Source organism: Triticum aestivum, chromosome 1A, assembly GCF_018294505.1.
Source record: "Triticum aestivum cultivar Chinese Spring chromosome 1A, IWGSC CS RefSeq v2.1, whole genome shotgun sequence".
Taxonomy (NCBI): domain Eukaryota; kingdom Viridiplantae; phylum Streptophyta; class Magnoliopsida; order Poales; family Poaceae; genus Triticum; species Triticum aestivum.
In genome coordinates this window covers 560,208,291-560,232,329 of record NC_057794.1, presented here as the reverse complement: position 1 = coordinate 560,232,329, position 24,039 = coordinate 560,208,291, and the positions used below count along the sequence as shown (strand labels likewise).

The 24,039-nt window shown below is 43.6% G+C and overlaps 2 protein-coding genes across 2 annotated transcripts; both read right to left on the bottom strand.

Annotated features, from left to right (window-relative positions):
• Nucleotides 1-4,136: 4,136 nt before the first annotated feature.
• On the bottom strand, nucleotides 4,137-6,109 carry LOC123050430 (noroxomaritidine/norcraugsodine reductase-like). Its single transcript, XM_044473254.1, has 5 exons — nucleotides 6,033-6,109; nucleotides 5,745-5,952; nucleotides 4,721-4,946; nucleotides 4,496-4,602; nucleotides 4,137-4,298 (listed from the first exon to the last, which is right to left on the bottom strand). Exons 1-5 carry the CDS (start codon nucleotides 6,107-6,109, stop codon nucleotides 4,137-4,139), a joined length of 780 nt encoding a protein of 259 aa, XP_044329189.1.
• Nucleotides 6,110-21,814: 15,705 nt separating this feature from the next.
• On the bottom strand, nucleotides 21,815-23,817 carry LOC123181191 (noroxomaritidine/norcraugsodine reductase-like). The gene is made up of 5 exons (XM_044593448.1): nucleotides 23,741-23,817; nucleotides 23,454-23,661; nucleotides 22,422-22,647; nucleotides 22,199-22,305; nucleotides 21,815-21,976 (listed from the first exon to the last, which is right to left on the bottom strand). The coding sequence occupies exons 1-5, from the start codon at nucleotides 23,815-23,817 to the stop codon at nucleotides 21,815-21,817; spliced, it is 780 nt and encodes a 259-aa protein (XP_044449383.1).
• Nucleotides 23,818-24,039: the final 222 nt, after the last annotated feature.

Sequence of the window (24,039 nt, the reverse complement as noted above, 5' to 3'; positions counted from 1 at the left end):
AGGAGGGAAACTACAGGGCATGTCCTATTTGAATGAGCTGAAGCAAAACAACTAATGTCAGGTTCTATAGAACATCTAAGAACCTGATAAGCCACATTGTGAGCTATGCCATTGATCTCTCTTGATATATGAAACACATGTGCTTGGAGATCTTTAGTAAGAGAGAAAAATTCAGCAAGATATTTCCTGATGGATCAAGGGGTAGAATCAGCCAAAACACTTCTTTCTGCTGCCGCTTTTGCCAAGGAGAGACAACCAGTGAGGAAAGTAGGCCTATTAATGTGAAGCCTGTGAGCAATTTGAGCTGCAAGAAGAAAAGCAAGGGCTTCAGCTTGAAGAGGCGTGCTTGTGTTTTGAGTGGAAGCTTGAATTTGCACATTGACCTCAGCTTGCTCTTGCAAAAAACAGAGAAACACTCCAACTCCAGTAGCTGTTGTTCCATGTAGAAGTCCTGGAATAGTCGAACAATTGAAAGCGGCATCAGAATAAATTTTAGCTCCTGAAATGAGAAGATCCGTCCTAACAGTGCAGCTCTGTTGAGGTAAGGTACTTATATTATGAGAGGTAAGAAGCTGATCAGTTTGCTTACCATCATGGACTTGATTGCCTCCTTTTGAAGATTTAAGATGAATCAATGAACCCTGCCTCTGGCATTTGACCTACTAACATGTTTGTTCTTTTATTTTGGCCAAACACGGAAAGAGTAAAAAGTTAATTAACATAATCACATATGCATGTGCACATAGCGAAGCAGGCAGAAAAGAATGTGCGTCTTTGCGAACAAACATGGGATTAGTCCAGTGTCAACAACCAAGGGCAGGTGAGGTGATGCTTATTTAGCATGCATGGTTGTCTTAGTTGTCATCTCTGGTAAACCCTATATGCCGCTTATTGCGGCAAAGTGTCGTGCTTTTGCACTGGACACCGACACCATGCTAGGGACCGATAGGGGGCGAGGCAATGTTAACTGTTACGTTTTCTCCTGGCTTAGGAACATGTTAGGAGTTCATATATGTTTTTTCTGGAACATTCTAGAAGGTTCCTTGAACCCGTTTTTGTTTCTTTTATTGGGTTTTTTTGGTTTTTATTTATTTATTTTACACTCTTTTTAAATTCTTTCTCCTCTTTTTTCTGTTTCTATTTTTTTCAGAAGGTCATAAATTTCAAAGTTTCTTTGGATTTTTTAATGTTTTACAAATTTGTTTATTTTTCAACAAATGGTTCACAATTTCCATATATTCAAATTTTTCAAAAATGTTCAGAATTTCATATTTTCCCTGATTTTCAAAGTTTTTATTTATGTTTTTCAAAAATTGTTCATTGTTTTCAAAATTTTGTTCGTGTTCTTGAAAATATGTTTGGAATTTTGAAAAACTTTTCACATTTTAAAAAATGTTTGGGGAATTTATAAATGTATTCATGTTTTCAAAATTTATTTGTTTTTTAATATTCAGAATTCCAAAATTTGTTCAATTTTTAAGAAATTTTGTTGAACATTTCAAAAAATGTTTTTGAATTGCTAGCGCTGAAGTTTGTAATTAAATAATTTTGTGATTCGTATCAATCAAGAACAGTTAGTTGTTGTACTTGTCAGCAGCTGGCAATTACACTTCAAGGTCTTGGGTTCGTCGAAGTTGCGAGGACGCTCCTTTTCTTGGCATTTTTGCTTCACACATTATAAGAAAACATGCTTCGCGTCGTGGTCGGAGGGCTGGCCCAGTCGCCTGGACCCTGTGCGTCACACTTCTATATGTAAAAAAATGCGTCATATTGGGGCGCGGCTATACTCACGTGAAGTGGAAACAATGCTAAGATCTCCTAATTGGCGCCTTGTATGTAGGTTATGGGTTCCAGCGCCCATGCGGCTGCATATATGGGCCGACCTATCAGCGCGCGGCGTGATCACTTGGCAGGCGCGCAGCTCATTTTCTTTGGGTCAATGGTTGACCTGTTGATGCTTGACCAGTTGACCGATCAACGATTGACTTGTGAAAAATAAAATAAAATAAAGCCTCAAGAAAATCAGAAAAAGCCTTTGAATTCAAATAAATTCATGGATTTGAAACAGTTTCTGTCATGATTTTGGAAAAAAAATCTCAAATTTGAAAAAGCAAAAAATTGAAAAAGTTCATTGACCTGAAAAAGTTCGCAAATTCAAGAAAAGTTTGCAAATTTGAAAAAAGTTCATTGATTTGGAATTAAAAAATCGTAATTTCAAAAAACTTCATCAATTTTGAAAAAATGTTCACAAATTCCAAAAAAGTTCGTCGAATTTTGGAAAATAGCTCATGGATTAGAAAAGGTGAATTTTAAAAGGTTATCGATTTTGAGGAAAATTCATGAAATTTAAAAAGGTTCACTAGATTTTAAAAAAGGTTTATGGATTTGTAAAAAGTTCATCGATTTAGATAAAAATATTTCAACAATTATAAAAAAGTTCACAAAATTGAAAATAAACCATGCATTTTTTATAAAATTATATTTTCCTGAAAGTTCATGAATTTGAATAATTTTTGTAAGGAAGAACACTAAAAAGGAGAAAACAATATAGTAAAACAGCCTAACAGAACAAAAAACGAGAAAGGAACATATTTTTTTAACGTTACATTTGCCACAAGTAGAGAAAAAGAAGTGAGTGGGCACAAGAAAGTTCGTTGTCATGGTGGTTATCGCAGCTATTTTTGAAACGCGGCCCTTAGGGCCCTATTCATTAAAAAAGGTCGAAGAGAGTTGCCCTGTTAATTAAGGAAACCCGGACGAAAATCGTTACAACATGCCCACAGAGAAGTCACACGACCGACCTGGCACCCACAAGACCCACACACACCACCGAGGAAAGGACACCATCGAGGCTGCCCGCAATGTCATCGTCATCACCTCTCCCCGAGCAAGCGACTCTGACTTCGTCGTTGACGACCCGTCAAGACCCCTCCGAACGAATGGTACACGGAACCCTACCGTTCGAGGCCAAACAATCAACCTCACGTGTCGAGGACGAGGCAGCTCCGACTTTGATGACGAGCCTCGCAGGAGAAAATGAGCGCGCCTTGGACCGAGAGAGTACAATGTGCCCATTGCTTGGCATCGTTGCCGTAGTATCGCCCCGCAATACCGCAGCTCCGACTTCAACCCCAGGAACATGCCAGACTATAGACAATGAAGACAAGCCATGACCCTGCTCATCTTGCAGCCATCATCGTCGCCACACAAGTCGCAACGCAACAACCGCACCGCTAGTCGGGCACCGGCTGACCATGATGTCGTGCACGTGCAGCCTCAAGGAAGAGCGAGAGGGATCACGATCTTCAAGGCAGCGCCCTCAAGAGGGAAATCGGTGTTGGAGACACCGCCACCGCCCGATCCTACAAGAGGATCTTGGCTTTCACCCGAAGAGCTTGATTTAGGAGATGAGAATGCACGGATCTCCCCAGCGATGCCTCGAAGAAGGATGACGATGCCCACAGGTGTCGCCGCCGCCGGCCGTAACCCCAGCCAGACTTTCACCCGGAACATCACAACCTCACTGCGACACACTTGGTGACGCCAACCAGCACCTCCATTGCCTGAGCCTTCACTGACCCGCACACCTTGCATAGCGACCGCACCATCACCAAACAGGACCACCACCACACCTTGTTGCCATTGAAGCTGCCCAGCAGCACTGCGCGACGAGCCAGATCTAGCCGCCAGCCAGACCCAGCAGCCTTTGCCTAAAGCATTTCCCGTGGCTAGCCGAAAAAGTACTAGTTCTAAAAATCAATATCATGGGTTGTTTCTACAAAACAATCGATGATATTAACGAGTTGCAATGAGTCCTCGAATGGTCACGATTGATATCAATGCGGCCGTATGTCATAACAAAAATGCGAACTTACATGTGAGCATAACTGGAGTGTATGCTTCTTCTAGGCATTTCTTACTCCATACATGGTCATAGAACAACATACTCCTATATTTGTAACGAGACCAAACATCGACAAACATGATGTAGGTATATCATGATTAATTAATTTATTTTCCCCAATCGGAGTAGTAGCACTAGCAGCTACTCCCTCCGTCCCATAATATAAGAACATTTTTGACACTAGTGGCAGTGTAAAAAACATTCTTATATTATGGGACGGAGGTAGTAGACTCTAATAAATGGTTCGACCGCCGTCGATACAAATAACCTGGCCGGTGATATAGGACGCCGTGGGCATACAAAGGAAGGACACCACTGAAGCGACCTCCGTTGGCTTGCCACTCCGGCCCATCGGGATCCGCGAGCATGCTTCCTCAAGGGCATCCGGCTCTAACTGTTGCATCCACAACAACCAAAGTATATATGTCAGGACCAAAATAGAAGTTACATAAGTATAAAATGTTTTAACAATAAATCAGTTAGATATATCTGACTGATCTCAGTAATTGCTGGGTATTTTTAGGACATCATATACTTGGAACAGGGCTAGCCAAAAACCAGATGGAGTCACAATACAATCTCAACACTTACATCTTTGATCATGTCTGTTGACACAATGCCTGGGGCAACAGAGTTCACACGAATATTGTCTCTAGCCCACTCAGTGGCGAGGCTCCTTGTAAATTGGTTCATTCCTCCTGCATGTGAGCCAGCATGTATAAATGAGAAACAAAAACCAAAACAAGAGGTTAGGCCACATTTATTGCATGGAGTATTATTCCATAAGCTTGTTTATCTTGTCAGGCGCATATGTACCTTTTGTGATGCCATAAAGTGCGAGGCCTGGGTAGCCAAATATACCTCCAACAGAGGAGATGTTGACGATGCTACCTCCTCCAAGTACAGAGGCGTTGACGAGTAGAGGGTGCGCGAGCTGACTAAGGTGGAAGCTTGACTCTAAGTTAGTCTCCATCAATTGTGCGTAGTCCTCCGCCGTCCACTCTGTAGCCGCTTTCAAAACCAATTGCCCTGCATTGTTCACCTATGTTGTCGATATGCACGGGTTAAGAAAGTTTCATATATCCCGTGGATCTTTTTTGGGATTTTCAATTACTCCTTCACTTGATATATTCCATTTATTAAGTGAAGACTTTAACCAGCAATAAGTAATATTATTAATATTTGTTTTGTCTAATACACAAAATTGAGGTTGTTAGCTTCATGCTGAGAAATACCTAACTGAAAATACAATTTATATCACACCAATAAGACATTAATCAGGTAATTTGTTGGCTGAAGTCTTGTCTTAGACAACTACTATAAATGTGAGTTCATGTACAAACTGTATTTTTTTGTCTGTTTGAAATTGCTTTTACCACGCTTACCACATGGTATGTACAGACTATATTTAGCATGAGATAAACTACACTTTCTTCATCCATTCAATATCACCTTAGCAAAAAATCTGGCATGGTGAATCCAAGAAACGACAAAGGTGGATCATTTGGAGTGCTCTCTATATATTAACCAAAATAAACCTGGACATGGGAGCCTAGCCCAACCGCGTGAACCTGAAGTTCTTTTTTAGTTTTGCCGTAGTTTAAATCAAAATGCACCAAGTTTTTTTAGTATGATGTAACGTGGTCCTAGCGGCATATACTCCCTCCGTCTTAAAATAAGCGTCTTAACTTTGTATTAACTTTTCTCGTAAAAAAAACTTTGTTCTAATTTTAATACAAAGTTTTTTTAATAAAGGTTGAGACATTTATTTTGGGACGAAGGAAGTATTATTAAATCAAAGTACCTCGATGAAGCAAAGGCAAATTCGGCTAGAGCTTACCAGTATGTCCAGCTTGCCGTCGAAGGACTCCCTGACCGTCTCCATGAGCTTCACCCTCTCAGAGCGCACAGAGACATCGCACACGGAGACGGTAACCGCCAGCTTCTCATCCTCCCACTGCCGGCGGCACTCTTCCAGCTCCGCCGCGTTGCGGGAGCAGGTGTGCACCCGCGCCCCGAAGCCGGCGAGCTCCTCAACAATGGCACGCCTACGTACGTACGCATGAATCAAGCATGATGCCTTCTGAGAGTAAGTGATGGCTCCAAAACTCAAGAAAAACGCACGTACCCTATTCCTTTGCTGCCGCCGGTGACCAGGGCCGTCGCGCCGGCCAGGCTCCACCTCTTCTCCCTGCTCGTCGTCATATCTCCTTCTCCTCCGGCGTTGACGAATTGAGGCTGTGTTCGGGAAACCACCGCTCCGTCGCTAGGGAGCGGAGCGCGCGGAGCGGGCTGTTTGCCGCTCTCCGTATTTATACTGTATGCCGCTCCGCTCCGCGTCGGAGTTACGGAGCGGAGTGATTCCGAACAGAGCCTGAGCGTAGGATACCGGTGTGTTTGTGCGTGCATACATATATTCTGATCACGTCTACATTGTTGAGGTAACGAGCCTTAACTTTCAGCTGTGCAAGACTAGTTCCTGCCGTGCTAGGCCAAGAACATATATAAACTAATAACTGGAGGGTATAATATTATAGAGCAGGCCATCAATTAGAATTTTGCTCTTGTTGGCTGGTGTTAGACTGGGTAATTTGTGTCTTTGTGGTCGAGTTTTGACATGGTTGGCTTTGAGAGCCACGATCTTCATAACACATATGGCAATGGACATGCGCTACACCAGTGTTGCCGGCCGGTTAGAAAGCACTGGCCAGATCTCTACGGTTTTTCTCTCTCTTAGTAGATTTCGAGGGTCACGGTACCAGTTTGTGAAAGTGGCCAAAATCAAGGGTAGAGAGTACGGTTAGTTTGTTGACATGTTTCAGACAACCACTTTAATCACACAAGTCAATGTACATCTTAATTGTGCAGAGACCCCGGCCGTGTGCTTATTGTGCCCGTATCTTTCTGATACGAAGACACTTTGAGTCAATAAAAGTACCTTTTATCAGCAATAATAGCAAATTGGTCAGCTCATGAGATGAGACCAAGCAGAGTACGGATGTGTCTCGCTAATAAGGCTTCTTTGTGGACTACCTGATTTTGGATCTGGCTTGCCTGCTCCCTCCCAATGCTTCCATCCATGCTCCCACTTCATCCTACGGCTGTCTTTTTTCTTTTCCTTTTCTGATCTAATATCTTCCTCCCTGATTTTAAGGAGGTGGGGCTGGGCCTTATTTTGTTCCAATCAAATCAATCCACGTAAGCGGGAGCACAGATGGGCACACACGTAGGGAGCAGGCAAGTCTCGTCCCGCCTCTTCCCATTCTAATCCCTCCTCACTAGTAGAAAACAGGGCTTTGGTCCAGGCCGGGTCAGCCCATTAGTCCCGGTTCAGTCCAGAACCGGGACCAATATGGGCATTGGTCCCGGTTCGTGAGCCTAAGGGGCCGGCCGGGCCACGTGGGCCATTGGTCCCGGTTCATCTGGACCTTTTGGTCCCGGTTGGTGGGATGAACCGGGACCAATGGGCCTCGCTCCTAGCCCACTACCATTGGTCCCGGTTGGTGGCTTGAACTGGGACCAAAGGCTCCCCTTTAGTCCCGTCTCATGTCACCAACCGGGACCAATGAGATGCCTATATATACCCCTCGCTCGTGAGCAGAGCACCCCAGTGCTCTGTTTTTCTCTGGCCGAGGGGGAGAGGGCTTGGTGGTGCTCTAGCTCACCTCCTATGCACACAAGGTGTTCGATGGAATGCCCGAGCCACACTACTTAAGCTTTCTCCTCTCCAAGCTCGACCTCCAAGCTCCATTTTCCATAATATTTGTCTAGGTTTAGCAGTCCGTCACGCCCCGTCCCCGTCTTCACCACCGTCGATCACCCGCGCCGAGCTCATCGCCGGCACTACCGTGGTGAGCCTCTTGTTCTTATCTTCTTTCTGAAAGGAAAAATATTCTTACTTGTATGTTTACATAGATACTTGTATTATTTTCTTACTTTTATTATTGCATCTTATATAGTGTGATGGTTTTGGTATCCGCCCCCGTCGGCCCTCGTCCTGTCTATGATTCGGATGTGGTATATATATTATCTTTATAACTATTGGTTCATTTATTGTTTATGAAAATTATGCCGACCAACGTGACATAGATTTTATTTATGTAGAATGTATGTGAATCGGAAATGCCAACCAACCCTATTATCGAGAGGTTAAATTTAGTTGAAGAAGAAAACAATTTGTTGAAGGAAAAAATAAAAAAAATTGAGGAGGAGAAGATGATATTGGAGTTGCATGTTGCAGATGTCGTCGATGATCAAAAGATCAAGATGGATGTAATGCGCTTAAAGATTAGAAAGATTAGAAAATATGCCATTCATACCGAGGCTTGGTATCATTATGCCGTTGGATCAATTGTTACCTTGGTTGCGATTATGATCGCATTTGTTTTCGCATTGAAATGTTTTACATAGTTTCAATGTATGGTTTAATTAATTAGATGCTCTGGAGAGCTATATGTTGTTAGATGAGAACTATGTATACACTTTGGTTTTAATGTGATGATGAACTTCTATTAATTTGGACACTTTATTATATATAATGCACGCAGATGAACCGGCAATGAATGTACGGTGACAGACACACCCGTGAGTACATTAAGGGCGTGCATGAGTTTCTTGATGCGGCTGAGGCAAACAAGCAGAATGATTTTATGTGTTGTCCATGCACTGAATATGGGAATACGAGGTCTTACTCTAACCAGAAAATCCTTCACTCCCACCTGCTTTACAAGGGTTTCATGCCACACTATAATGTTTGGACGAGGCATGGAGAAATAGGAGTTATGATGGAAGACGGCGAAGAAGAAGAGTACGATGACAACTATGTGCCCCCTGAATACGATGATGCTGCAACGGGGGGAGCTGGTGAAGATCAAGAGGAACCAGACGATGTGCCCAATGATACTGCAACGGGTGAAGCTGCTGAAGATCAAGAGGAACCAGACGATGTGCCCGATGATGATGATCTCCGCCGGGTCATTGTCGATGCTGTTGGAAATATGCCCTAGAGGCAATAATAAATTAGTTATTATTATATTTCCTTGTTCATGATAATCATTTATTATCCATGCTAGAATTGTATTGATAGGAAACTCAGATACATGTGTGGATACATAGACAACACCATGTCCTTAGTAAGCCTCTAGTTGACTAGCTCGTTGATCAATAGATGGTTACGGTTTCCTAACCATGGACATTGGATGTCGTTGATAACGGGATCACATCATTAGGAGAATGATGTGATGGACAAGACCCAATCCTAAGCATAGCACAAGATCGTGTAGTTCGTATGCTAAAGCTTTTCTAATGTCAAGTATCATTTCCTTAGACCATGAGATTGTGCAACTCCCAGATACCGTAGGAGTGCTTTGGGTGTGCCAAACGTCACAACGTAACTGGGTGGCTATAAAGGTACACTACGGGTATCTCCGAAAGTGTCTGTTGGGTTGGCACGAATCGAGACTGGGATTTGTCACTCCGTGTAAACGGAGAGGTATCTCTGGGCCCACTCGGTAGGACATCATCATAATGTGCACAATGTGATCAAGGAGTTGATCACGGGATGATGTGTTACGAAACGAGTAAAGAGACTTGCCGGTAACGAGATTGAACAAGGTATCGAGATACCGATGATCGAATCTCGGGCAAGTATCGTACCGCTAGACAAAGGGAATTATATACGGGATTGATTAAGTCCTTGACATCGTGGTTCATCTGATGAGATCATCGTGGAACATGTGGGAGCCAACATGGGTATCCAGATCCCGCTGTTGGTTATTGACCGGAGAGTCATCTCGGTCATGTCTGCATGTCTCCCGAACCCGTAGGGTCTACACACTTAAGGTTCGGTGATGCTAGGGTTATAGAGATATTAGTATGCGGTAACCCGAAAGTTGTTCGGAGTCCCGGATGAGATCCCGGACGTCACGAGGAGTTCCGGAATGGTCCGGAGGTAAAGAATTATATATAGGAAGTGCTATTTCGGCCATCGGGACAAGTTTCGGGGTCACGGTATTGTACCGGGAACACCGGAAGGGTCTCGGGGGTCCACCGGATGGGGCCACCTGCCCCGGGGGGCCACATGGGCTGTAGGGGGTGCGCCTTGGCCTATATGGGCCAAGGGCACCAGCCCCAAGAGGCCCATGCGCCAAGAGAGAGGGAAAGGGGAGAGTCCTAAAGGGGGAAGGCACCTCCGAGGTGCCTTGGGGAGGATGGACTCCTTCCCCCCCTTGGCCGCACCCTTCCTTGGAGGAAGGGGCAAGGCTGCACCCTCCCCCTCTCCCTTGGCCCTATATATAGTGGGGGGAAGGGAGGGCAACCATACCTAAGCCCTGGCGCCTCCCTCTCTCTCCCATGACACATCTCCCTCCTCCCGCAGCGCTTGGCGAAGCCCTGTTGGAATCCCGCTACTTCCACCACCACGCCATCGTGTTGCTGGATATCCATCAACCTCTCCTTTCCCCTTGCTGGATCAAGAAGGAGGAGATGTCGCTGCTCCGTACGTGTGTTGAACGCGGAGGTGCCGTCCGTTCGGCGCTAGGATCATCGGTGATTTGGATCACGACGAGTACGACTCCATCAACCCCGTTCTCTTGAACGCTTTCGCGCGCGATCTACAAGGGTATGTAGATCCACTCCTCCCTCATTGCTAGATGACTCCATAGATTGATCTTGGTGACACGTAGGAAAATTTTGAATTATTGCTACGTTCCCCAACAGTGGCATCATGAGCTAGGTCTATGCGTAGTTTCTATGCATGAGTAGAACACAAAGTAGTTGTGGGCGTTGATTTTGTCAATTTACTTGCCGTTACTAGTCTTATCTTGATTCGGCGGCATCGTGGAATGAAGCGGCCCGGACCGACCTTACACGTACTCTTACGTGAGACTGGTTCCACCGACTGACATGCACTAGTTGCATAAGATGGCTAGCGGGTGTCTGTCTCTCCCACTTTAGTCGGATCGGATTTGATGAAAAGGGTCCTTATGAAGGGTAAATAGCAATTGGCATATCACGTTGTGGTCTTTGCGTAGGTAAGAAACGTTCTTGCTAGAAACCCATAGCAGCCACGTAAAACATGCAAACAACAATTAGAGGACGTCTAACTTATTTTTGCAGGGTATGCTATGTGATGTGATATGGCCAAAAGGATGTGATGAATGATATATGTGATGTATGAGATTGATCATGTTCTTGTAATAGGAATCACGACTTGCATGTCGATGAGTATGACAACCGGCAGGAGCCATAGGAGTTGTCTTAATTTATTTATGACCTGAGTGTCAACATAAACGTCATGTAATTACTTTACTTTATTGCTAACCGTTAGCTGTAGTAGTAGAAGTAATAGTTGACGAGACAACTTCATGAAGACACGATGATGGAGATCATGATGATGGAGATCATGGTGTCATGCCGGTGACAAGATGATCATGGAGCCCCAAGATGGAGATCAAAGGAGCTATATGATATTGGCCATATCATGTCACTATTATTTGATTGCATGTGATGTTTATCATGTTTTTGCATCTTGTTTACTTAGAACGACGGTAGTAAATAAGATGATCCCTCACTAAAATTTCAAGAAGGTGTTCCCCCTAACTGTGCACCGTTGCAAAAGTTCGTCGTTTTGAAGCACCACGTGATGATCGGGTGTGATAGATTCTTATGTTCACATACAACGGGTGTAAGACAGATTTACACACGCGAAACACTTAGGTTGACTTGACGAGCCTAGCATGTGTACAGACATGGCCTCGGAACAAAAGAGACCGAAAGGTCGAGCATGAGTCGTATGGTAGATACGATCAACATGAAGATGTTCACCGATGTTGACTAGTCCGTCTCACGTGATGATTGGACACGGCCTAGTTGACTCGGATCATGTAATCACTTAGATGACTAGAGGGATGTCTATCTGAGTGGGAGTTCATAAGATGAACTTAATTATCATGAACATAGTCAAAAGGTCTTCGCAAATTATGTCGCAGCTTGCGCTTCAGTTCTACTGTTTAGTTATGTTCCTAGAGAAAATTTAGTTGAAAGTTGATAGTAGCAATTATGCGGACTAGGTCCGTAAACTGAGGATTGTCCTCATTGCTTCATAGAAGGCTTATGTCCTTAATGCACCGCTCAGTGTGCTGAACCTCGAACGTTGTCTGTGGATGTTGCGAACATCTGACATACACATTTTGATAACTACGTGATAGTTCAGTTAAACGGTTTAGAGTTGAGGCACCGAAGACGGTTTTGAAACATCGCAAAACATATGAGATGTTTCGAGGGCTGAAATTGGGATTTCAGGCTCGTGCCCACGTCAAGAGGTATAAGACCTCCGATGATTTTCTTAGCCTGCAAACTAAGGGAGAAAAGCTCAATTGTTGAGCTTGTGCTCAGATTGTCAGAGTACAACAATTATTTGAATCGAGTGGGAGTTGATCTTCTAGATGAGATAGTGATGTTTCTCCGAAGTTATTACCACCAAGCTGCTAGAGCTTCGTGATGAACTATAATATATCAGGGACATATATGATGATCCTTGAGATATTCGCGATGTTTGACACCACAAAAGTAGAAATCAAGAAGGAGCATTAATTTTTGATGGTTGGTGAAACCACTAGTTTCAAGAAGGGCAAGGGCAAGAAGGGATACTTCATGAAACGGCAATTCAGCTTCTGCTCTAGTGAAGAAACCCAAGGTTGAACCCAAACCCGAGACTAAGTGCTTCTGTAATAAGGGGAACAGTCACTGGAGCAGAATTATCCTAGATACTTGGTAGATTAGAAGGCTGGCAAGGTCGATAGAAGTATATTGGATATACATTGTGTTGATGTGTACTTTACTAGTACTCCTAGTAGCACCAGGGTATTAGATACCGGTTCGGTTGCTAAGTGTTAGTAACTCGAAATAAAAGCTACGAAATAAACGGAGACTAGCTAAAGGTGAGCTGACGATATGTGTTGGAAGTGTTTCCAATGTTGATATGATCAAGCATCGCACGCTCCCTCTACCATCGAGATTGGTATTAAAACCTAAATAATTGTTATTTGGTGTTTGCGTTGAGCATAGACATGATTGGATTATATCTATCGCGATACGGTTATTCATTTAAGGAGAATAATGGTTACTCTGTTTATTTGAATAATACCTTCAATGGTCTTGCACCTAAAATGAATGGTTCATTGAATCTCGATCATAGTGATACACATGTTCATGCCAAAAGATATAAGATAGTAATGATAGTACCACCTACTTGTGGCACTACCACTTAAGTCATATCGGTATAAAACGCATGAAGAAGCTCCATGTTGATGGATCTTTGGACTCACTCATTTTTGAAAAGTTTGAGACATGCGAACCATGTCTATTGGTGTATATGCATGAAGAAACTCCATGCAAATGGACCGTTTGGACTCACTTGATTTTGAATCACTTGAGACATGCAAATCATACCACATGGGCAAGATGACTGAAAGCCTCGTTTTCAGTAAAATGAACTAGAAAGCAACTTGTTGGAAGTAATACATTTTGATGTGTGCAATCCAATGAGTGCTGAGGCATGTAGTGGATATCGTTATGTTCTTACTTCACAGATGATTTGAGTAGATGTTGAGTATATTTACTTGATGAATCACGAGTCTGAATTATTGAAAGGTTCAAGTAATTTCAGGATGAAGTTGAAAGATCGTCGTGACAAGAGGATAAAATATCTATGATATGATCATAGAGATGAATATCTGAATTACGAGTTTGGCATAGAATTAAGACATTGTGGAAATTGTTTCACAACTAATACAGCCTGGAACACCATAGTGTGATGGTGTGTCCGAACATCATAACTGCACCCTATTGGATATGATGCATACCATGATGTCTCTTATCAAATTACCATGATAGTTTATGGGTTAGGCATTAAAGACAACCACATTCACTTTAAATAGGGCACCACGTAATTCCGATGAGATGACACCGTATGAACTATGGTTTAGAGAAACCTAAGCTGTCATTTCTTAAAAGTTTGGGGCTGCGACGCTTATGTGAAAAAGTTTCAGGCTGATAAGCTCGAACCCAAAGCGGATAAATGCACCTCCATAGGACACCCAAAACAGTTGGGTATACCTCATGTCTCAGATTCGAAAGCAATAAAGGATTGTTTCTAGAATCGGGTCCTTTCTCGAGGAAAAGTTTCTCTCGAAAGAATTGAGTGGGAGGATGGTGGAGACTTGATGAGGTTATTGAACCATCTCTTCAACTAGCGTGTGGCAGGGCACAGGGAGTTGTTCCTGTGGCACCTATAGCAATTGAAGTGGAAGCTTATGATAGTGATCATGAAACTTCAGATCAAGTCACTATCAAACCTCGTGGAATGACGAGAATGCGTACGACTTCAGACTGATACATAATCTTGTCTTGGAAGTCATGTTGCTAGACAACAATGAACCTACGAGCTATGGAGAAGCGATGGTGGGCCCGGATTCCAAAATGGCTTGAGGCCATATAATCCGAGAGAGGATCCATATATGAAAACAAAGTGTAGACTTTGGAAGAACTACTTGATGGTCGTAAGGCTGTTAGGTGCAGATGGATTTTAAAAGGAAGACGGACAATGATGGTAAATGTCACCATTAAGAAAGCTCGACTTGTCGTTAAGATGTTTCCCGACAAGTTCAAGGAGTTGACTACGATGAGACTTTCTCACTCGTAGCGATGCTAAGAGTCTGTTGGAATTATATTAGCGATTACTGCATTATTTATGAAATCTTGCAGATAGGATGTCGAAACATTGTTTCCTCGACGATTTTCTTGAGGAAAGGTTGTATGTGATACAACCGGAAGGTTTTGTCAATCCTGAAAGGTGCTAATAAGTATGCAAAGCTCCAGTAATCCTTCTAAGGACTGGAGTAAGCATCTCGGAGTTGGAATGTACGCTTTGATGAGATGATCAAAGATTTTGGGTTTATACAAAGTTTATGAGAAACTTGTATTTCCAAAGAAGTGAGTGGGAGCACTATATAATTTCTGATGAATATATGTTGTTGACATATTGTTGATCAGAAATGACGTAGAATTTCTGGAAAGCATATAGGGTTATTTGGAAAGTGTTTTTCAATGGAAAACCTGGATTAAGCTACTTGAACATCGAGCATCAAGATCTATAAGGATAGATCAAAACGCTTAATGGTACTTTCAAATGAGCACATACCTTGATATGATCTTGAAGGTGTTCAAGATGGACCAGTCAAAGAAAGAGTTCTTGCCTGAGTGGTAAGGTATGAAGTTAAGACTTAAAGCTCGACCACGGCAGAATAGAAAGAAAGGACGAAGGTTGTCCCCTATGCTTAAGACATAGGCCCTACAGTATGCTATGCTGTGTACCGCACCTGAAATGTGCCTTGCCATGAGTCAGTCAAGGGGTACAAGAGTGATCCAAGAATGGATCACAAGACAACGGTCAAAGTTATCCTTAGTAACTAGTGGACTAAGGAATTTTCTCGATTATGGAGGTGGTAAAAGAGTTCATCGTAAAGGGTTACGTCGATGCAAGCTTAACACCTATCCGGATAGCTCTGAGTAGAGATACCGGATACGTATAATGGAGCAACAATTTAGAATAGCTCCAAGTAGAACAGTTATTTGAAATGGCTCTAGATATAGCGTAGTAGCTGCATCTACAAGATGACATAGAAATTTGCGAAGTACATACGGATCTGAAAGATTCAGAACCGTTGACTATAACATCTCTCACAAGCATAACATGATCAAACCCAGAACTCATCGAGTGTTAATCACATGGTAATGTGAACTAGATTATTGACTCTAGTAAACTCTTTGGGTGTTAGTCACATGGGGATGTGACCTTGAGTGTTAATCACATATCGATGTGAACTGGATTATTGACTCTAGTGCAAGTGGGAGACTGTTGGAAATATGCCCTAGAGGCAACAATAAATTAGTTATTATTATAATTCCTTGTTCATGATAATTGTTTATTATCCATGCTAGAATTGTATTGATAGGAAACTCAGATACATGTGTGGATACATAGACAACACCATGTCCTTAGTAAGCCTCTAGTTGACTAGCTCGTTGACCAATAGATGGTTACGGTTTCCTGACCATGGACATTGGATGTCGTTGATAACGGGATCACATCATTAGGAGAATGATGTGATGGACAAGACCCAATCCTAAGCATAGCACAAGATCGTGTAGTTCGTATGCTAAAGCTTTTCTAATGTCAAGTATCATTTCCTTAGACCATGAGATTGTGCAACTCCCGGATACCGTAGGAGTGCTTTGGGTGTGCCAAACGTCACAACGTAACTGGGTGGCTATAAAGGTACACTACGGGTATCTCCGAAAGTGTCTGTTGGGTTGGCACGAATTGAGACTGGGATTTGTCACTCCGTGTAAACGGAGAGGTATCTCTGGGCCCACTCGGTAGGACATCATCATAATGTGCACAATGTGATCAAGGAGTTGATCACGGGATGATGTGTTACAAAACGAGTAAAGAGACTTGCCGGTAACGAGATTGAACAAGGTATCGAGATACCGACGATCGAATCTCGGGCAAGTATCGTACCGCTAGACAAAGGGAATTGTATACGGGATTGATTAAGTCCTTGACATCGTGGTTCATCCGATGAGATCATCGTGGAACATGTGGGAGCCAACATGGGTATCCAGATCCCGCTGTTGGTTATTGACCGGAGAGTCATCTCGGTCATGTCTGCATGTCTCCCGAACCCGTAGGGTCTACACACTTAAGGTTCGGTGACGCTAGGGTTATAGAGATATTAGTATGCGGTAACCCGAAAGTTGTTCGGAGTCCCGGATGAGATCCCGGACGTCACGAGGAGTTCCGGAATGGTCCGGAGGTAAAGAATTATATATAGGAAGTGCTATTTCGGCCATCGGGACAAGTTTCGGGGTCACCGGTATTGTACCGGGACCACCGGAAGGGTCTCGGGGGTCCACCGGGTGGGGCCATCTGCCCCGGGGGGCCACATGGGCTGTAGGGGGTGCGCCTTGGCCTATATGGGCCAAGGGCACCAGCCCCAAGAGGCCCATGCGCCAAGAGAGAGGGAAAGGGAAGAGTCCTAAAGGGGGAAGGCACCTCCGAGGTGCCTTGGGGAGGATGGACTCCTCCCCCCCCCTTGGCCACACCCTTCCTTGGAGGAAGGGGCAAGGCTGCGCCCTCCCCCTCTCCCTTGGCCCTATATATAGTGGGGGGAAGGGAGGGCAACCATACCTAAGCCCTGGCGCCTCCCTCTCCCTCCCATGACACATCTCCCTCCTCCCGCAGCGCTTGGCGAAGCCCTGTTGGAATCCCACTACTTCCACCACCACGCCGTCGTGTTGCTGGATCTCCATCAACCTCTCCTTTCCCCTTACTGGATCAAGAAGGAGGAGACGTCGCTGCTCCGTATGTGTGTTGAACGCGGAGGTGCCGTCCGTTCGGCGCTAGGATCATCGGTGATTTGGATCACGACGAGTACGACTCCATCAACCCCGTTCTCTTGAACGCTTCCGCGCGCGATCTACAAGGGTATGTAGATCCACTCCTCCCTCGTTGCTAGATGACTCCATAGATTGATCTTGGTGACACGTAGGAAAATTTTGAATTATTGCTACGTTCCCCAACAGATGCAAGGACGCAATGCGAAAGTCAAAAAGAGAAGCTGAAGTTCGATCGCATGTTAGAGGATCACAAAAAAGGGTTATACCCCAATTGCGAAGATGGCAACACAAAGCTCGGTACCGTATTGGAATTGCTGCAGTGGAAGGCAGCGAATGCTGTGGCTGACAAAGGATTTGAGAAGCTACTGAAAATATTGAAGAAGAAGCTTCCAAAGGATAACGAATTGCCCGACAGTACATACGCAACAAAGAAGGTCGTATGCCCTCTAGGATTGGAGGTGGAGAAGATACATGCATGCCCTAATGACTGCATCCTCTACCGTGGTGCATACAAGGATCTGAATGCATGCCCGGTATGCGGTGCATTGCGGTATAAGATCAGACGAGATGACCCTGGTGATGTTGACGGCGAGCCCCCCAGGAAGAGGGTTCCTGCGAAGGTTATGTGGTATGCTCCTATAATACCACGGTTGAAACGCCTGTTCAGAAACGAAGAGCATGCCAAGTTGATGCGATGGCACAGTGAGAATCAAAAGAAAGATGGGAAGTTGAGAGCACCCGATGACGGGTCGAAGTGGAGAAAAATCGAGAGAAAGTACTGGGATGAGTTTGCAAAGGACCCAAGGAATGTATGGTTTGCTTTAAGCGCGGATGTCATTAATCCTTTCGGGGAGCAAAGCAGCAATCACAGCACCTGACCCGTGACTCTATATATGTATAACCTTCCTCCTTGGATGTGCATGAAGCGGAAGTTCATTATGATGCCAGTTCTCATCCAAGGCCCTAAGCAACCCGACAACGAAATTAATGTGTACCTAAGGCCATTAGTTGAAGAACTTTTATAGCTGTGGAATGGAAACGGTGTACGTACGTGGGATGAGCACATACAGGAGGAATTTAACCTTAAGGCGTTGCTGTTCGTGACCATCAACGATTGGCCCGCTCTCAGTAACCTTTCAGGACAGACAAACAAAGAATACCACGCATGCACGCACTGCTTAGATGACACTGAAAGTATATACCTGGACAAATACATGAAGAATGTGTACCTGGGCCATCGTCGATTTCTTCCGACCAACCATCAATGTCGAAAGAAAGGCAAGCATTTCAAAGGCGAGGCAGATCACCGGAAGAAGCCCGCCATGCGCACCGATGATCACGTGCTTGCTATGGTCAATGATTTACACTACGTAATCTTTGGAAAGGGTTCCGGTGGACTAGCTGTTCCGAATGACACTGAGGGACACGCACCCATGTGGAAAAAGAAATCTATATTTTCGGACCTACCCTACTGGAAAGACCTAGAGGTCCGCTCCTCAATCGACGTGATGCACGTGACGAAGAACCTTTGCATGAACCTGCTAGGCTTCTTGGGCGTGTATGGGAAGACAAAAGATACACCTGAGGCACGGGAGGACCTGCAACATTTGCACGAAAAAGACGGCATGCCTCCGAAGCAGTATAAAGGTCCTGCCAGCTACGCTCTTACGAAAGAAGAGAAAGAAATCTTCTTTGAATGCCTGCTCAGTATGAAGGTCACGACTGGCTTCTCGTCGAATATAAAGGGAATAATAAATATGCCAGAGAAAAAGTTTCAGAACCTAAAGTCTCATGACTGCCACGTGATTATGACGCAACTGCTTCTGGTTGCATTGAGGGGGCTTCTACCGGAAAACGTCCGATTAGCCATTGTGAAGCTATGTGCATTCCTCAATGCAATCTCTCAGAAGGTGATCGATCCAGAAATCGTACCAAGGCTAAGGAGTGATGTGGCGCAATGTCTTGTCAGTTTCGAGCTGGTGTTCCCACCATCCTTCTTCAATATCATGACGCACGTCCTAGTTCATCTAGTCGACGAGATTGTCATCCTAGGGCCCGTATTTCTACACAATATGTTCCTCTTTGAGAGGTTCATGGGAGTCCTAAAGAAATATGTCCGTAACCGCGCTAGGCCAGAAGGAAGCATCTCCATGGGCCATCAAACAGAGGATGTTATCGAGTTTTGTGTTGACTTCATTCCTGGCCTTAAGAAGATAGGTCTCCCTAAATCGCGGTATGAGAGGAGACTGACTGGAAAAGGCACTCTTGGAAGAGACTCAATAATATGTAGGGACGGATACTCTTGGTCTCAAGCACACTACAAAGTTCTACAGAACTCTACCTTGGTGACCCCGTATGTCGATGAACACAAGAACAGTCTGCGCTCCAAACACCCGGAGCAGTGCGACGACTGGATTACATGTGAACACATCAGGACTTTCAGCAGTTGGTTGGAAACACGTCTCAGAGGTGACAAGACTGTTTGTGATGACTTGTACTTGTTGTCTAGGGGACCATCTTTGACTGTATTGACTTACAAAGGATACGGGATAAATGGGAATACATTTTACACGACCGCCCAAGATCAAAAGGGCACCAACCAAAACAGCAGTGTCCGCTTTGATGCAACAACCGAGAGCGAAAAGGACACATATTATGGTTACATAGTGGACATATGGGAACTTGACTACGGACCTGATTTTAAGGTCCCTTTGTTTAAGTGCAAATGGGTCAATCTGTTAGGCGGCGGGGTACATGTAGACCCACAGTACGGAATGACAACAGTGGATCTGAAAAATCTTGGGTACACTGACGAACCGTTCGTCCTAGCCAATGATGTGGCACATGTTATCTATGTGAAGGACATGTCTACCAAACCGAGAAAAAGAAAAGATAAGGAAGCGAATACATCATACGATGAGCCAAAGCGCCACATAGTTCTTTCAGGAAAAAGGGAGATCCTGGGAGTGGATGGCAAGACAGACATGTCTGAAGATTATGAAAAGTTTCATGAAATTCCTCCCTTCAATGTCAAGGCTAACCCAAGCATCCTGATAAACAATGAAGATTATCCATGGTTACGGCGCAATAAGCAAATGACACAAGCGAAGAAAAAATGAAGACTTTCTCCCGCAACTATTATGATGATACCATGCCAACTTTGTAACACATGAACATGCTATCATTGTCCGTTTTGTACATGCACATGCTATGTGGGTGAAATTATGATACCATCCCAACTTTCAACTTTTTCAGAGTTCATTTGAAATGCTTTCATGTCTTATGGTTTAAGGTTTTATGTGTTGAGGCAAATGGATCAATATGTCAGGAGGCGGGGTACAGGTAGACCCACAGTACGGTATGACAACAGTGGATCTAAACAATCTTGGGTACACAGACGAACCATTCGTCCTAGCCAATGATGTGGCACAGTTATTGTCCGAAACTTTGATACTTCGAAAGTGATTGTCCATTTTGTACACGAAGTGCATCAAGTTTTTGTCGTAACCCTCTCTACTTTTTGGAATATGCTATGTGGGTGAAATGATGATACCATGCCAACTTTCAACCTTTTTAGAGTTCATTTTAAATGCTTTCCAATTTCAGGGTCATTTAGCTCAAAGAATGAATTAATAGCAAACAGAATGAACTACAAAAGCTTTTATGAAAATAAAAACAATCAATTAAAATATTATGTTATGATCAACTAAAATAAAACTATAATATTCTTCAATAGCAAAAAGAATATAATTTTTGTGACCTAAAATCAAACTATAAGTATTTAATTGTAAGTATAAATAAAAAATAAATAGCAAAAAAGAAAAAAAACTATTTTTATAGTAAAGTTATTCATAAACTAGTGATTTACACAAATTCTATTTTTATAGTAAAGTTATTCATAAACTGGTGGTGTCTTCCAGTGAGTACTCTCTTCCAGTCGTACAAAATCGAGCATTGTAGGCGATTTTCACTCATGGCCCGGCGGCGGTTCCACGTTCAACCTCAAAGCCAAGGTCGATAATACTTGGAACAATGCTGACGCCTAGGGAAATCCCCTTCAATGTCGTGGACAACACATGCGGCTTTGCAAGAATGACCTCTTCCAATGGTTTTTCTTTACCGCAGATGGTTTCGTACCAATCACCTCCTTTAGTTATTTTTCTAATACATACCCGCCCCTACTATTTGCTAGGTAGCCCTGCAACTGAATACAACTGAAATTCAAATCAAACACTAAAATTCATATAACAAACAAACAACATAATTGTTTGACACAACAGTGCTACATACCACAGATAAAACAAAGTCCAAACAGTTCAACATGATAAGTGATAAAACATGTTCTATACAACATAGATTATCCCAACTAGCAGGCCTCCACTTAAGTACCACCGTCTCTTGCATACGGAGCTCCAACACCTCCAAGATTAGAATCATGCTCGCCATCCTCTAACAAATAGATCGACCACCGTCAATACAAATAACTTGGCCGGTGATATAGGATGCCGTGGGCATACAAAGGAAGGACACCACCGACGCGACCTCCGCTGGCTTGCCACTACGGCCCATCGGGATCCGCGAGTACTCTTTCTCCATGGCCTCCGACTCTATCTGTTGGATCGAGAACAACAAAAGCCATTGATATTTCCCTGCTATTTTTGTATAAGTAGTACCCTAATAAAAAAAATTGTAAGTGTAAAATATTTTAACAATAAATTATGTTATATTATCTGAGTAATGTTAGTAATTGTTGTGTATTTTTAAATAGTTTCTACGTTGGAACAAAGTTGGCAAAATGAAAAAATATAGTCACAATACGATCTCGACACGTACATCTTTGATCATGTCAGTCATGATCATGGATGGAGCAACACCGTTCACACGAATATTGTCTCTAGCCCACTCAGTGGCGAGGCTCCTTGTAAGTTGGTTCATTCCTCCTGCATGTGAGCCAATACATATAGAGGGGAAAAGAGAAAAAAAAAGAAACAAACTATTAGCCACTCATAGGATGATTAAAATACTTTTTCATAAGCATATACAGCTGTATATCTACCTTTTGTAATGCTATAAAGTGTGAAGCATGGAAAGCCAACTGAGCCTGCAATGGAGGAGATGTTGACAATACTTCCTCCTCCGCATATGGAGGCGTTGAGGAGGAGAGGGTGTGCTAGCTGACTGAGGTGGAAGCTCGATGCTAAATTAGTCTCCATCAGATGCGAGTAGTTGTTTTCCGTCAACTCCGTAGCCACTTTGAAAAACAATTGCCCTGCATTGTTCACCTGGATTATAAATGTTCATTGTAAGAATTTTTGATACTTTTCATGAATATGTTTTGAGATCATGTTTTAGCCCCTTGGTTGACGTATTTTCATTTGTTAAGAGAAAACTTTAAACAACAAGAAGTAAATTTATTAATATTTTATTCATTTGGTACAAAATTAATGTTGTTTACTACATATTACATTTACAGCTAAACGGAGCTCTCTCATGTCTTCCGCCTTTTCTGGCCGTCAGATCGTGTTTCAGGTCCAGTTTTTCGCAACCTGGCCCGCCTGTCCTAATGGACAGCTATTTCAAGACATGTGGGTGATTGGGCTTTATTGGGCTGCTATACAAGCCTACAATATGTCATATATACTTTTCAACTATTTGCGCCATCTAAATTTTAATAAAAAATTATATTAATCTTTTGAGACTTTATTTATGGACCAATAATTTGAAAAATCCTATTATTCTATCGCAAAAATAGGCACCCACTAATTCATGTGAAGACCGTATTTAGCATAAGATGAATAATTTGTCTTTCTCCACTAATTCGGTGCCACCTTAGCTAACATCTGACAAGATAAGTTTAAGAAACGGCACAATGTGGTAGAGCATTTGGAGAGGTGGTAACGAATCAAACAATGGTGTTCCAAAATCACCCGCAAAAAAAAATGGTGTTCCAAAATGTTTTATGTTGATAATTTGGATGCGTGGGTGTGATTTGACGTGGTCCTGGGGCACTTACTCATTAATCGGACCAAATAACTTTTCTAGTGGCGACTACCTTTGAGCCATCGAACAAAATACAGCTAGAGCTTACCAATATGTCAAGCTTGCCGTCGAAAGATTCCCTGGCCGTCTCCATGAGCTTCTCCCTCGCAGCGCGTACGGAGACATCGCAGACGGAGACGGTGACCGCCAGCTTCTCCTCCTCCCACTGCCGGCGGCACTCTTCCAGCTCCGCCGCGTTGCGGGAGCACGTGTGCACCCGCGCCCCGAAGCCGGCAAGCTCCTCCACGATGGCGCGCCTACACATGAGTCGAGCACGATGGCCAGCGAGTAAGTAACACGCTCGAAAACTCAAGAGAAACGTGTATTAGTAGGTACCCTATTCCTTTGCTGCCGCCGGTGACGAGCGCCGTCGCGCCGGCCAGGCTCCACCTCTTCTCCCTGCCCGTCGTCATATCTCCCTTCTCCTCCGCCGGTGACGAATTGGATGTGTGATCGATGCCGCTGTACTTGTGTGTAGCGTACAAATCCTCGCATCTACACTACCTTTAAGAACAAAATAAGAGGTAATGAGCCAATAACTGCCGCTGTGCAAGACTAGCTCCTGCCGTGCTAAGCCAAGAAACATATACTCCACTGGTTGTTGTCTTAGAGCAGGCCGCCAACAAGAACTATAA

Excerpts from the sequence above, each read along its gene's own strand:
- LOC123050430 (XM_044473254.1), bottom strand. The coding sequence starts at position 6,109 with ATGACGACGAGCAGGGAGAAGAGGTGGAGCCTGGCCGGCGCGACGGCC. Across the intron at positions 4,947-5,744 it reads ACGGCAAGCTGGACATACTG|GTGAACAATGCAGGGCAATT; the intron begins GTAAGCTCTAGC and ends TCGACAACATAG. Across the intron at positions 4,299-4,495 it reads CAACAGACATGATCAAAGAT|TTAGAGCCGGATGCCCTTGA; the intron begins GTAAGTGTTGAG and ends TGGATGCAACAG.
- LOC123181191 (XM_044593448.1), bottom strand. The coding sequence starts at position 23,817 with ATGACGACGGGCAGGGAGAAGAGGTGGAGCCTGGCCGGCGCGACGGCG. Across the intron at positions 22,648-23,453 it reads ACGGCAAGCTTGACATATTG|GTGAACAATGCAGGGCAATT; the intron begins GTAAGCTCTAGC and ends TTTATAATCCAG. Across the intron at positions 22,306-22,421 it reads ACTTTATAGCATTACAAAAG|GAGGAATGAACCAACTTACA; the intron begins GTAGATATACAG and ends GCTCACATGCAG.